This window comes from Vanessa cardui, chromosome 11, assembly GCF_905220365.1.
Source record: "Vanessa cardui chromosome 11, ilVanCard2.1, whole genome shotgun sequence".
NCBI lineage: Eukaryota > Metazoa > Arthropoda > Insecta > Lepidoptera > Nymphalidae > Vanessa > Vanessa cardui.
The window spans coordinates 1,310,150-1,325,320 of record NC_061133.1 but is presented as its reverse complement, the minus strand read 5'-3'; the positions used below and the strand labels follow the sequence as shown (position 1 = coordinate 1,325,320).

Here is a 15,171-nt window from a genome sequence, read left to right as displayed (position 1 = left end):
TACACAAATAGCGTAATGATTTGACGGTTGAAAAGAACGAAATAAATGAATGTTAACTATTTTTTTTATCTATTAAGCCAAGTTGGCGCCCGAAGTGGGACTATCCTTTAATTTGTTCGTTCATATAAAATGATTTAATATTAACTTAATATTAATACTTTATTTGAGCTTACTTATATAATTAATATTTTAAAAGATGGAATGAAAAAAATAGTCTTTTCAAATATTTCATCGAGTAAATAAACCTTACTTATTAATAATTGAAAAACAATAACAGTCTGAATAATGAGAAAAATGGCATTTGCTATACTTTTTATTATTTAACATAACGAATGATTATTGATGTCATTTTTTTTATGAGGAAAAGGCTAATGGCCTTTTTATACATCATTCAAACTATGGCAGGATTTTTATAGATTATGCACTTTTATGAAAAAACGGGAATTTAATATAAATATCATCATTCATTTAATCGATATCACATATGACACTGGCATATTTAAACTAATGATTTATCATCGGAATCTGTCCAGTCATCGAATCTATATAAATATAGTTTTGACTCAAAAATAAAATACTACTTTATCAAATATAAGTCAAGTAATTTAATTAATATATATCAAGTAATTTAATTACTGCTTGTTTTTAAAGGAACTTTCTCTAACTGATTTTATATGTTTTATTTTTATTTATTTTGTATTATATGATTATTTTTGCAGCTATTTTTGTTTAGTTTGTCTTCTTTGCCTTCGCCTTGACCTTGTCCTTGCTCTTGGGTTTCGAGGGGTAAATTGCGAACAGAGACAGCTGGAATCCGCACAGGGCGAACGCTACTACGTTCTGAAGCTGAAAAATTTGTAAAATATTCATAGAATTTTGTAATTGGATATTAAATATAAATATAGTCTATGTTTGACATCTAGTTTTAACTTTATTCTTTTTTTGGGTTTTCCGTGGCCTGTTAGAAATTTATCTTGTTAGATATTATCTGTTGACAATAAGTCTGACAGATTGAAAGTCACAGTCGTCCCGCCTTAAAGTAACAGCCTGTAAATTTCCCACTGCTGGAATAAGGCCTCCTCTTGAGGCCTTATTCCAGAGAGTTTGGAACATATTACCCCAAGCTGTTCCAATGCGGGTTGGTGTAATGCACATGCGGCAGAATTTTAATGAAATTAGACACATGCAGGTTTCCTCACGATGTTTTCCTTCACCGCCGAGGACGAGATGAATTTTAAACACAAATTAAGCACATATATATAGTGGAGCTTGCCTAACCTAACATAACCTAACCACTTTAGAAGCGATGAATTAAGAATATTCTATAATGAGCTCATTTTCAATATATTATATTAAATACGTTTTAACTGAATAAATAAACAATAATCAAATATATAATTTAAAAAAAAACTACCAAATGATGTAATCCAAATTATTAACTATTTTTTGGATAAGATACTACGTTGTATTAAAATATCTTACGTAATACTAATACATGTACCAAATTAAATGTAATTATATTGTTATCTTGTTGATCATAGACACATTATCTTATCATGGTATTACCACGTAGTATGTTACGTGGTGTAACTAACTGTCATTAAAAATAAACTGATTTAGGTTATACTTCTATAATAGAAGGATTAATTATTCGATTCATTACAAATATTTTTATGGTTTACCAAAAAGTCTTCTCACTTCCATCTTTAGATTCTCAAAATATGCACTTATAACGCCTGTACATCATAGCGTTATATATTTTAAAATATAACAGGAAAGATGTATTATTAAAAAGGTGCATTTTTACATCACCAGTTGTTTTTGGAAATTTGCCGCCTCAAAATGTATAATATTACGATTATATTTACATATTATTTTGACGGTCGTTCGGGTCAAAAAGTATTATCACTGGCTAAGTCCTGAGCTATTAACAACATAATAAAGATTCGAAAAAGTATATATGTATGTGTATTTTGTGAATAATTCATATTGTCTTTATCTGTATTATAAGGCATTGAATCCTCCAAATTGATCGGGGGGACAGATATTTCGAAAATAACCAACCTTAATTCATATGGTATTATTTTTGCATTTCTGTGTTAAGCTAAAGGCCAATGACATTTTCCTTTCCTCAAATATACATTTCTGTGCATTTTCGCCCTTAATATGTAACGTTATTATTTAGAAATTAAATGAATACTTACAACAAGGAACTTATTCTTTAGAATTATACCATACAGAAGCCACATGAAGGTGACGATTGTACCAGAGAAGATTATGGGGAACGGCATGCCCTCTGTACTCTTGTTCTTAACGATGTGTTTCTGTAACAATAACATATTAATATTATAATTTCGAAATTAACCATGGCGGCCAGTGTCAAAGATGTGTCTGTCGCGAGATATTGTAACGCACAAAGCGTGTGTACAAATACATGCATTCTATTCCGCCACTTTGCATTGGAACAAGATTTGGCCGACCGAGGAGAAATTGGAAGCAAGGAGGTTTATCGCCTTAGATGGATAGGAATGTAACAATATCAACTTCTTGACTCTAGAGTTGTTGGCAAATTAAGAAAAAAACAAAATATCTTCACAAAACTGTCTAATATTTCCTGACCCAACTCAAGGTTTAGCCTTATCTGGGAATTTTAGTAGCAACGTCCATATAAGCTGTAAATAAAGAGGATATTTCATTTCAGCTGTTAGATACGTAAGGAAAATTTAGTTTACAAAGCGTCTTACCTCAATATTTGTTATGTAATCGTAATTACCATATTTGTTAATTATGTATTAGAATATAATTAAATTGGAAATGGGAAAAAAGTCATTCAAACTACATAATAAGTGAATACATGTTATAATATTTTAACGATGTATCGAATACGTTTTGAAAATGTTAAAAAAAAATAAGATTTGAGAGCAATGCAAAGTATATTTCGTGTGATATAGATCAACTAATTGAATCGTAACTTGAAACCAATAAAATAAGAAAATGTCTCATTGTAACTGCAGCCTCGTGTCGTACAGGCGAATCAAAACAAAACCTATCAAGACAAGACAGGTGATAGGTATACAGATAATATTTATAAAGATACGGATAATGGCAGCATTTGGAGTTACCGATATATTTAGCATGGTGGTAGACATGAGTCAGCATTAATTCCTTCGTAAAAAAGGCATTTTAATGATGATATAACGAAAATAAATGATTGCTTTGTTCTGGGCGGTTTATAAACTACCACCGTCAAATCTTAGTCTTTTTCAACAGCACAATCGGTTTTTAATAAAGATTCTACTTTAAAAAAAACTGACAAGAAACTGATCAAATATAAATGACATTGACAACACTTTTAGTACCCTTTTATTGATCAATTCCATGAGACACAGTTACCAAAACGCCAAAACCAACTTTGCATACACGAAAACCGAGGAACATTTGTTGTTAATTGATAATTAAATTGTTACTATTTTTAATACGAGGAGAAGGATACCATGGCATTTAAAATTAAACAACAACAAGGTCAGGAATTGAACAGGTCAACGTACTATGTTCGAAATTCGAATATGCGCAGGCGCATCGTAATATGCCTAAAGTTTTAAATAAACGACATTCTGAGTATTGATAGCATATTGTAATATCGACAATTTTATATGATTTCGCTGCTTCATCTATTTATAAGTATGTTACACGATAACGACTACATATTACTGTTCTGTCAGTTTTAGGAGCCGTTGTTGAGTATAATTATATTTTAATTCAATAAAGGTTAGCAACACAAACTAAAAACGAGTTTCAAAATATTTCATTCGTATATATCTTCTGTACTAAATTAGTAACTTTAATAAATTTTATATATCGATAAAAATTTCAATAAAATGGAGGACTAACATTTCATTGGGAAATGTTTTAAAATATATATTTTGTTAATTATTATCCCTATGTAAATTTCGAAATGCTGGACCATCTCCCTTTGACGATGTTAGGACACATGGAGGTTGTCTCACGATGTTTTTTTTATTTAGCACAAAGAACTACAGTATAAAAACAAATTTAAAACATGAACTTTCTGTTCTTGCCCAGAGCTTAATCATGATATACACCTTTTTAAACCATTTAGCCATTTTTAACAAGAAGGTATTATATCCAGTGACTGAAAGAGTCATTATTTTTTCACCCTTGCAATGCGTTCATGTTTAAACACAAACAGCGATGCCTGATCGCTGAGTTTTATTAAAATAGTTTATATTTTCGTTTTCTTAAAATGGTTTTTCAGAAAAAGGATATTGCAGTGCCATTATTACAATCATGTTATATTTATATTTTTGTTAATTAACCAATACTAGAAATGACTTACCAGATTTAAGAGCGGTGATGCAATCAAATAGAACATGAATACTGTGATGATTGAACCAAATCTGTTCTCTATTAGCTTCGGATCTTCCATCTCTGCGTAACCGATCAGTGCAGCACTGAATGCACCAGCTATGCCCATCTGCAGCCAGACTTTGCCCTTCTCAGTGGCGTAGTTGTAGTATATCATAATGTAGAGGATACTCAGCGACAATCCGAAGAAGTTAACTTGAATCATTGTATCGTCGCGGAGGATAAACCCGAATTTCAAGTTGAGGATACCCCTAAAATATGGCAATGGTTGTCAAAAAGGAGTATTATATAAAAGTGAGCTATGGGAAGATAAATAACATTTATAATATTTGTTGAAAATTATAAAAAGAATAAAATTGGTTGTATTCGTTAATGATTTGTAAGAAACTCTTTATATCATGTGACTCTTTGAAATAAAATAATCTTATTAACAATCAATGTCAATCATATAATTCATACTGAATAAGCAAGGGTTTTATCGCGATAAATTTAATGTCCTTAAAATATATCCTGTAATGTTATGTATACATATGGAAACTTATTAAATTAATTATTTTAAGGAAATGAAGATACCCATAAATTCGGTACATAAAACAAACAAATTGTTTCCCGACTGCATAGAGTCAGTAACTATTTTGTGGGCATACAATGCCTTTGTGGGTATGCAATTAATTTTTTACAACAGATACTGAAAGCGTTCAAAATGCCTCCGTAGCCAAATTAATAAATTTGCAAAGGAGCGCTTGTATGCAAAAGGTTATATACAATTAATGAGTTCATGGTTTATAGCTTGGGAATGAACGAAACAATAACGATCGCCTCCTGAATATTTCTTTGTTATGTTGCATATATGTTAACAATTAAAAATTTCTTTTGCTAGTTCTCAGTCAAGGGTATTTTATCCAAACTTATTTTAGAGTAATACTTAACAATCAAATCAGAATTTGATTTGATTTATTTAAGTTTGTGTTATATATTTAAAGATTGAGTCGAGATGGCCCAGTGGTTAGAATCCGTGGATCTTAACCGATGATTACGGGTTCAAACTAGGCAACCACCGCTGATTCATGTGCTTAATTTGTCTTTATAATTCATCTCGTGCTCGGTGGTGAAGGAAAACATTGTGAGGAAACCTGCATGTGAGAAATTTCATAGAAGTTCTGCCACATGTGTATTCCACCAACCCGCATTGGAACAGCGTGGTGGAATATGTTCCAAACCTCTTCTCAAAGGGAGAGGAGGCTTTTAGCTCAGCAGTGGGAATTTACAGGCTGTTATATATAAAATAATAAATCCACATAACTATTTTTAACCATTTCCAGAGTTCCGTTAACGATTTCGCCACTATGCAGAATGGTATTTTTTTCGCAAATCTATAATAAATATCTATCCATTCAATTCAGTATCAAAGTTGTGTGTTGGCCTTTTCTCCTCTTTTGATTAGAATATTCTACACTTACTGATTACATGCTTTAAAGAGCGGTGCACACGTACGTAAACTTTAATTTGATACAATATGTTAAGAGAGTAACCTTAGCCTTCATTACGGTGTTATGACATTTGATTCTATATCATAATTTATATCACATTATTATTGCATATTATGAATATAGCAGGGGACAAATACCTGTTGACTTCCAAGCAGGATATATTAATTTAAATAATTGTATTCAATTAACATCACTTTGTATTTTTTAAATGTTAAAAAAGAGTGACTACTGAGTTTCTTGCCGGTTCTTCTCGGTGGAATCTACTTTCCGAACCGGTGGTAGCTTCACTTAATTGTAAAATGACGATTCAAAAGTGCTTGTAAAGCCTACTTGAATAAAGTTTATTTTGATTTTGATTTTATTGAATTTACTTTATAATATACAATTATTAATTAATTGATCAATAATTTGTAAAACTGTAATTAATATTATTTTATTTGGCATAGCATTTAATACTGGCATGTAACACTATTTCTTAATTTAAATATGAGTGAGCTGTCAGCAGAAAACAATTGGACGATAGCGGGGGATTGTAACAAAAGATAGAGAGATTAGAGCATCATTATAAAACATTAATATTACTTTGGCCATCCCGAACTACTGGAATTACAAATACTTGATCGATTTAGATAAACATAGATAAAACTAATCGATACTTTGGATTACTTTACATATATAATATTTAATTACATATAACAACTACTCTTTTGAAGATAATCCTTGAAGTAAATGACACACTCTTTGATTTTATTTATTTGTATAGATTGTTATAGAACGTATAACAACAACGCCCCTTGGGGATTAAACTATAATTCTATTCTTTGCATGTCAATGTTTGAGTACTCTATATATGATAGAGCTAATTCAAATAAATCTAGTATCAGTCTATCGGATCAAGGAGGAACTCTTGATAAAATAAATGCTTAATGGATTGGGGATCCATGACACTCAGTGTGAACTTGGATTATGATGCGAGATGAAATAAAAAATCAAGATTGAAGTTGCTAGTTAAATTAATTTTTTTAACGAAAATTTATACAGGTAATAATAGTGGAGTGTCTGTTAGTAATATTGAAACAACCGCTTTTTACTAAATGCCTACGTATGTATACACGGTATATATACAAAAATATTTATTTTTCACAATTTTTGACTGTTTGTTCAGGCTAATCTCTAGAACGGCAGGACAGATTTTGACGAGAGTGGCATATAGCTGATGTAATAAGCACTAACTAAGACTGCTTTTATTCTAGAATAATCTATATCGTAATCACAAAGTGACGCTGCAATGTCCAAGTACTTTCGGGTCTCGCGCGAAGCCTTCGTGCATGCCACCACTCCGCCAACCACCAACGACTTAATATCACAAAAACTGCCTAATACAGAATTAATAAGTTTTTTTTTTAATTTAAATTAAGAAGCACCCGAAGTCGTAGGCACAGCTAGATCATAATAAGGTGGGAATTCAACAAAATATTGACATTTGTTTTAACAAGTACATAGGTACTGATTATTTTTCACCTATTGTTCCGAACGTGTCCAAGGCCGGGGTATAAATAATTGTGACAAGTCTACGGCAACTACCTTCTATTACGAGTACACAATAAAAATAAAATGAATATAGTAATGATTGGATACAACTTTTGTATAACACTTTACTAACCATGACTTCAATACATTTGTAATGTAACGACGCGTGAGAGTAACGTTAAAAATTAAACCGTAAATACTTAAATGCGGTCTATATTAATATTACAAATGTGAAAATAGCTCTGTCTCTCTGTCTGTCGCACGACAAAACCAATGGAACGAATTTGATGAAATTTAGTGTGAAGCAAACTTTGACTTTGAGGAATGACATAGGCTACGTTTATTGTCTAAGAACTGGTAACTTTTGTCACGGTGATTGTTTCATCACTCTTGTCTAATCCGTGAATATGTACAGATGCAGACTCAAATTTCACGTCGTAACGTGCACGCACCTCCATACATATTCATGGACTCGACAAGAGTGACGAAACAGTCACCGTGACAACAGTTACCAGTGCGCGCTAGTTCTAACTTATAACAACCAACTCCTTAAGACGCGACCGAAACCACGGGCGATAAGTAGTTATAATTAAAATTTCCGAACACAGTAAAGCTATTCTGTAAGAAATAATTCGGAACTGTTAGCAGAACATGATCTACGATCATAATCTTGTAATTTCATCAAGTATGTGACGTTTAAGTATCCGTTAATCGAATTTAAACATTTCGCGAGTGAGATACGAAGTGATTTTTAACAGAGATGATGTCTACGTTACTTTTAACAAGGATGGGCAATGTCAAAGGAGACCAACCGTCTTTGCAGATATTATAGTTCGAAAGTGAGACAGGTGCTCTCTTTATTGTCTCACTCTTAAAAACAGACTAAAAAAGCATATCACGACCGAAAAGAGATCAGTTAAAGGATGGCTTTCCACATTTTACGAAATACGAGACAACGAGTATACACTTCTAACCAGACCTTGCGCTGTTACTTTTCATCGACCCGATAAATTCCGTTTTAATCATAAGAGCACACTGCACCAGTGTGCCCACTGTCGAGGGCCCAGAAAGACTTATACTGTATCTTTTTGGAATGTGGAGGTAAAATATTGGATTCCAATATATGACAAATAACTATTCGGATACCCTTTCGAAATGTTAAGTAAAGGTAATCAAGAAATAACAATTATTTATTTTGCGGCTCGGCTCTATGAGCTAAAGCGGTCCTAGGGCTGATAATACATCTAGCCAACAAATAAACAAGCCCATCATATATTATTTCATTACGAATACGATTTATATAGCATATATTATGTATGTAATTAATATTATGTTACACGCCTCACATTGAAGTAGGTATGTTTATACAGTCTGTCACTAATAATTAAACTATATAAATAGAAATTTCTTAGCTAAAACATAATATAATACGAAAACGGCATTCCTGTTCATATATTTAAATATAAATACATTTGCTAAAATAAAATGACTCAACACGCCTTCTTAACATATAAGAATAAAACTTGTTTCGCCGGAGATTGGTAAAGGCAAAAGTCAACAGAATAAATAAATGGATATCAAAATAGGCTAAAATAAAAGCAAATAGTTTAAAAAACTAGGGTGTTACGTTTGAGTTTTAATAAGTTTTTTTACAGAAACGTGTCACGTGATAACTTCGCTAGCTGTAATGCAGATTACACATCCAGATATAGGCCAGTTTGAAATTAACAAGCTAATTTTTCGATATGCTGTACCGAGAAAAGCTTAACTTGAGTTTTCGACCAAGATGTTCGGGGCGCTAAGGCCGCCATCTTGACTCGGCTATCCGATGAGGTTACAAAACAAATTGCTCGTAAAATTTTTCGAATCAAGTTTGCTTGATAATTCTTTTCCATTTTTGAATGTACATAATGACTGGACTAAAAATATTTTCTCCACACGATACCTATATTAATATTTTCATGGAAACATATACATAACTATAGATTATAGCATATCATCTTCGCTTCGCACGGGTGCAATGCTGATACTAAATACACTACAGAATTTGTTTTTATATGACATCACATGAGAAACTTCTAAAATATTCAGAGTTACTTTACTATATTGTCCAAGGATTATATATACGAAAACCTTCCTCTTGAACCACTCTATCTATTAAAAAAAACTGCATCAAAATATGTTGCGTAACTTTAAGGATCGTAGCATACACAGGGACAGCCAGTGTTAATTGACTTTGTTTTATACCTTGTAATGATGATAATGATTTGTAGTTTTATTTTTTTTACAAATATCATCATGACATCAAAAAAGTAAAAAAATTCTATCTCTTAAATGATAACATTATCAATAGTTCCATCGATATTGTTACTACTATATTTTCTTACGTTACAATCAAAGTAATGACTTTGATTTATTATTTTTATTGAAACTAATCTGTATTAAATGGACAATTTATTTAAGGTTTAGTACCTTAAATAAATTGTTCATTTAATCTGATAAGATTAATGCTGTATTGTCTAAAATCGTTTGGTAAGTAAGCCTTCGTAAAAGGTAAAGGATAAAAAAAGATAGATATATCATGACGGAATTTTTATAATGCATTACTTTGATCTATTTCGTAGGGTTCAACTAGCGTTTGCAATGTCGGCAAAAAATGTGTTTAAATCACATTACAAATCCCAAAAAATATTACTGTTACTCTACTATATTATGCACGTATTATACATTAAATCCATGAAACTTTACTATTGGAATACTAATTAGAAATGAGTAGATACTAATTTAAGCGTTTCCCAAGCATCTTTCAAGTTATTTATATAATTTCTTTAAACTTTTTTGATTTTTATGAGTTAAACTTAAGACCATATCATTGTTAAAACCCGAAATAATAGACCACTTTTGTTGTAAGTAATAGGAATCTTCTTGAAGATATAATTAAATGCCCTGAGAGCCAATTTAACTAATATATAACGTCACGCTACGTAGAGATATTTTTGAATTAGCATGACATTATGGTCCAGATTTAATAAAATGCATTCATTGTGGAATCATGGAAAAAAATGTTTCCTGAATTTCAGGAATTTTAAAAGTTACTGTTTGCAATGCATAATATGGCAGAGCTATTGGCAAATAATAATAACCATTTATATATTTCATAACCAATATAATTAGAATTACTTATTATAATCGAATCGAAGTTGCGTGATTTGTTAAATCGAATAAATTTGAATAGAATTAAATAAAAAATGTTCTTATAAACGCCATATTTCATGCCATTAATTTGTTTACAACTTTAACTTTTTAAATATTTATTTATTGAGTTTCCTTTTTTTATGTTCTTAACCAATTTTATTCAAGAAAACAACTAAACATCCATGAATTAAAAAAATATATATTCATAATTATCTAAGCGTATGAATAATAAGTATGTATTTTTTAATTCAAATATTTTCCCATATAAATAAAAAAAAAGCTGAACATTATCACATCATAATTTATTTCGCGGAATGTTGTCATTGCAAAAAAATATAAATAAGCGGAAAATATAAATATTACAATGAAAATAGAACTCACATGATAAGACCACCAAGGAAAGGCATGAGTGGTACGCCTTTCGTGTTTCCCTGTTTATATATATCGTAACAGAGGAAACTGCCGGAGAACATCTGGCCCATAGTAACAATCCGTGTCACTAATGCGACAGGCTCCTTGTAGGGCAGTAGGATATCTCCTAATGCCTCCATTTTCACCTGTAACAAGACAGAAATATTGTATTACCGTAAAAAAAATCACGTTTTATTATATGTATTGATTTATTTTCTTATACGTTATTTACAATCTGGGCTTTTGCGTTTTTGCAAAACATCTTAGATTTATTTTGATTGATTATTACTTCTTAGGACCAGTGACAATGGACATATACTACCAGGAATCCAATTTACAAGTCTAGATTTTAAAAATAAATAAAAGCTGAAGATACTAAATTATATAAGTTTTAAGTTTATATTTATATATGACTTTACATTTTAGAAGCAGTAACAGACAGCAAAATCAATAATTTTGTCGCATATTCTGCTTCAGTTATACCCTAAATCCGAAACATATATATAATTCAAGATCATAAGAACTCAAAAACGGCATGAACGCAAGTCTGAAGATCGGAAAAAAATCTTGCTAATTTACATCTTTAACTTATTTAAATATAGAACCAGGTAGTTCCTAAAATATGAACCAGTTTAAAATATTAAGGGGTCCTGATTCAAAATAAGAACAAAAATACATTAAAGATATCGAAAGCGAAACTTTGTTGCTTTTTTCGTTTTTTTTTTTTTAAACTAAGTATTATTTTTTGTCATCTTTGGGCAAAAGAAATGAAAACAAAGTACTTATCTGGAATTCATTCGTAGAGTTACGAAGTATTTTTAATTTTGAAGCATTATTAACATATCAGACTAAATAATGTGATAAGGATTTTAATAAACCAAAGTTTCCTGATTACGTAATTGCGCTGGTATCACGATTCATAAGCATAGTCTTATATATCTTTAAAAATGTTGCAAAATAATGTTCTATATAATTTCTGCAGTCAATAAATTATTTATATGAAAGTTTATCTAATGTGTACAACCGATATTTTCTTTCTTCTTTCTTTACGGTGCATATACAAAGAAAGTAAATACGTATGTTTCTAAAAAATATATATGTAATTGAAAGAGATATTGTTTTCTATTTTACATACTTTATTTTCGAAAATGGCAACATCATCAAAAAAAAAGGATTAAAAAACAAAAATTTTGAGCGTTTCGTAGTTTTTTAAAAGTGTTTAGTATGTTTAAATTATGAAAAACGACTTCGGTTTCAAAATAAACCATTTAACGGTTTAGGGTCACGAACAATCACATCCTTGCATATTATTGAGACAAATGATCAGCAATTGACTCTAGTGCGTCATTTACACACCCACCGACGGCATTTGACGTCACTACACTTGCCCGTTAATAAGGATACCGCGTATACACTTCTTACTTGGTTTATTTAGACTATACGCGGTATACCTCATACGACCAATAGAGCCTTAGGAGATATTCTATTGTTAAACCAACACTAATTATTATGGTTTTCTGTTTTGAAGGGTGAGTAAGACAATGTTACTCCAGGCACAAGGGACAAATTATCTTAGTTCCAAGGTTGGTGGCCCAAAGGATATCTTTCGATAGATATCCGCTTAGCTAATGCTGTCATTTCAAAGTGTATTGTAAGTAGGTGGCGGCGAAAAGACACCGAAAAGGGCTAACGATTTTGATGCCTTTGGGGTCAAATTTTATATTTTATATATATACATTAGTATAATATTTTGGTCTTCCATTATCCAATATTAACAGTGGCGGCGCAAGATCGAATCTTAAGTTTGCGAGGCCTTTGTTTTTTCCAAATTTCGAGCGCGAGACCCTTTGCTCCGAAAGGCGGTGTGGGCCTTAGACCGCCACTGCAGTTACAATTACGAGCACATCTTTGCACTCAGCAATACTTGCACATCTTTGCACAGAAGCTGTAGCTGTTTCGTAGATAAACTCCATAAACTGAATGCGAACTAAATATATAATTGAGTGTTATAGATTTTCATCAAGTCAATAACTGAGAAGCTATAGTTACACGATTGCCTATAGGCCTCCGTAAGTCGTTTTCATTGTTCCGTTTTTTTCGTGCTCGTAAAAGGAATTGTCTTTGAGACTGGAGTGACCACTGCTCATCTTTTTGTACCCTTTCAATAGTTGTTTTGGTCTTTGTGGTTACAGACATAATTATCTACAAATACCTATAATTTTTTTATTTTGCAATTTTTAATGTTTTGTTTTAGAAGATGGGAGGAAGATGACTTAGCTTTGGAACCTTATGGGACCAGAGTAGCAACAGGTAGAGTGCAATGGAAGAAGTAGGAGGAGGCCTAAGTCAAATAACTCAACAAACTGAGGAACATTTTATAATTAACAACACAACTATGTTCACGCAAAAAACTGTAATTGTTCAGAATAAAGAGCTATTATTAATATTATTTTGTTGTATTCATTGGTATTAAATAACCAACTATATATCTTATCTAATGAATCGTAACTTAGGGACAATTAATTTATTATTATTTTATGTTTTGGTCTTAGTCTATAGAAAGATTTAAAAAGCTTTTAACTTATGCAAAATATTTATCAATTTATGGTAATATTATCATTGATAATGATATTTAGAAATTAATTAATACAATTTTATTTTTATATTCAGTACTTTTTGTAAACCATTAAATTTGAAGTCCTTACAAACATTCCAAGATATTTCACAGAGCATTTCTTTGGTATAAAAAATATTTAAATAATTAATGATTACAATTGTAACTGAAATTTACAATTTAATGTGTACAAAATGATAATTGTCACAATCAAGGAACAAAACATCTGTTTTGTTCCTTGATTATAATCCTTGATAAGAGGCGAAAACAAATATAACATAGTAGCTTTTGAGTTAAGAAGGCGGTTTTATTGGGGCTTAGATTTACATTCACAGTTAACTTGTGGATCATTAGTATTATTGTATGTGATCTAAGTTATCTGTAATATGTTAATCTTTAAGGCACTATATTTTTGTAACTATTCAGGGAACTTATTGTATCACTTGTATCTTTACTCCTTATAAAATTAATGCCATCTTTATTATAGCTGCTTTATGTAGTTATAATGTATAACTTGCGTATGTATAAGTGGTATATTTTATTTATAGCTGATTTTAAACTTATCTCATTCAAATTTTATTATTATTTTGTTTCCTTAATTACATGTATATTGTTAAAAGCTTACTATTATCTTTAATGTTTCTTGTTTACATTATTTAAAGAACTTTATTTATTTAATCTAATAATTGCTGAACAATTAGTAGCTTATTGACTTAACTTTGTTGATTAATTATTTTTGTAAAGGTATTCGAAAAATTAGAAAGTACTTTTGTGTTCCAAATAAAAAAAAACAATTATTATAAGTCATGTAATCCTATTTCAAAAATTACGTTAAGTATTACATCATAAATTTATTCTAATAGAAAAATTGTAAGCAATGTAATGGGAACAACATATTTATATTTTTAATTATTATGTAAGCTGAAAATAATATAGATATTTTTTATTAAATAAAAAACAACCTAATCTTACCTTTTTTTATATTGTCCTTTGTATACACGACAACTAAACTTTAAGTCACTTATTCTATATTTAGAAAAAAAACTTTATAATATATAAAAGTAACTTTTACAATAGTATGGTTAGCAATATCACACAACTTCTTCTGAAGTTAGCGATTCAAAAGTGAATGAAGTTGACTGTTGCAGTCTAGTACAAAGTTACAAACTACGAGTTATAACTCAACTAAATATCAAGGAATGACGATTGACTTTGACGTCGATTGACATTTGGTGCAACTCGGAGTCGACGGATTTCCTGACACGAAGCCTTGCCGCATATCGTGTTGTAATCATTGAAATTTAATATTGACAGATAACGGTAACTTCACTAACTTTTTGTTAACTATATGTTGAATTCGTTAAGAAGGGATTAGGTGCCTCTTTAAAATTAATTTACACTAGCGATAAACGCTTAAGTTAAGCTGGGAGCAGTTATTATCAGTTTTCAACTTTTATCGATGTACATGCATGATGGGGCAATGAAAACATGCGACTTTAAGTAACATCTGCGCGCATATGTATTTAAAAGTGTAAAATATAAATA

The 15,171-nt window shown here is 30.6% G+C and overlaps 1 protein-coding gene across 1 annotated transcript; it reads right to left on the bottom strand.

Annotated features, from left to right (window-relative positions):
* Positions 1-688: 688 nt before the first annotated feature.
* Positions 689-14,823, bottom strand: LOC124533666 (sugar transporter SWEET1). The gene is made up of 5 exons (XM_047109085.1): positions 14,599-14,823; positions 10,983-11,158; positions 4,358-4,637; positions 2,205-2,324; positions 689-846 (listed from the first exon to the last, which is right to left on the bottom strand). Exons 2-5 carry the CDS (start codon positions 11,150-11,152, stop codon positions 730-732), a joined length of 687 nt encoding a protein of 228 aa, XP_046965041.1. The 5' UTR covers positions 11,153-11,158; positions 14,599-14,823; the 3' UTR covers positions 689-729.
* Positions 14,824-15,171: the final 348 nt, after the last annotated feature.

Coding starts and splice junctions, on each gene's coding strand:
- LOC124533666 (XM_047109085.1), bottom strand. CDS start 11,152: ATGGAGGCATTAGGAGATATCCTACTGCCCTACAAGGAGCCTGTCGCA. Junction 4,638..10,982: donor TTCCTTGGTGGTCTTATCAT/GTGAGTTCTATT, acceptor GCCATATTTTAG/GGGTATCCTCAACTTGAAAT. Junction 847..2,204: donor TAAAGAATAAGTTCCTTGTT/GTAAGTATTCAT, acceptor CAAATTTTTCAG/CTTCAGAACGTAGTAGCGTT.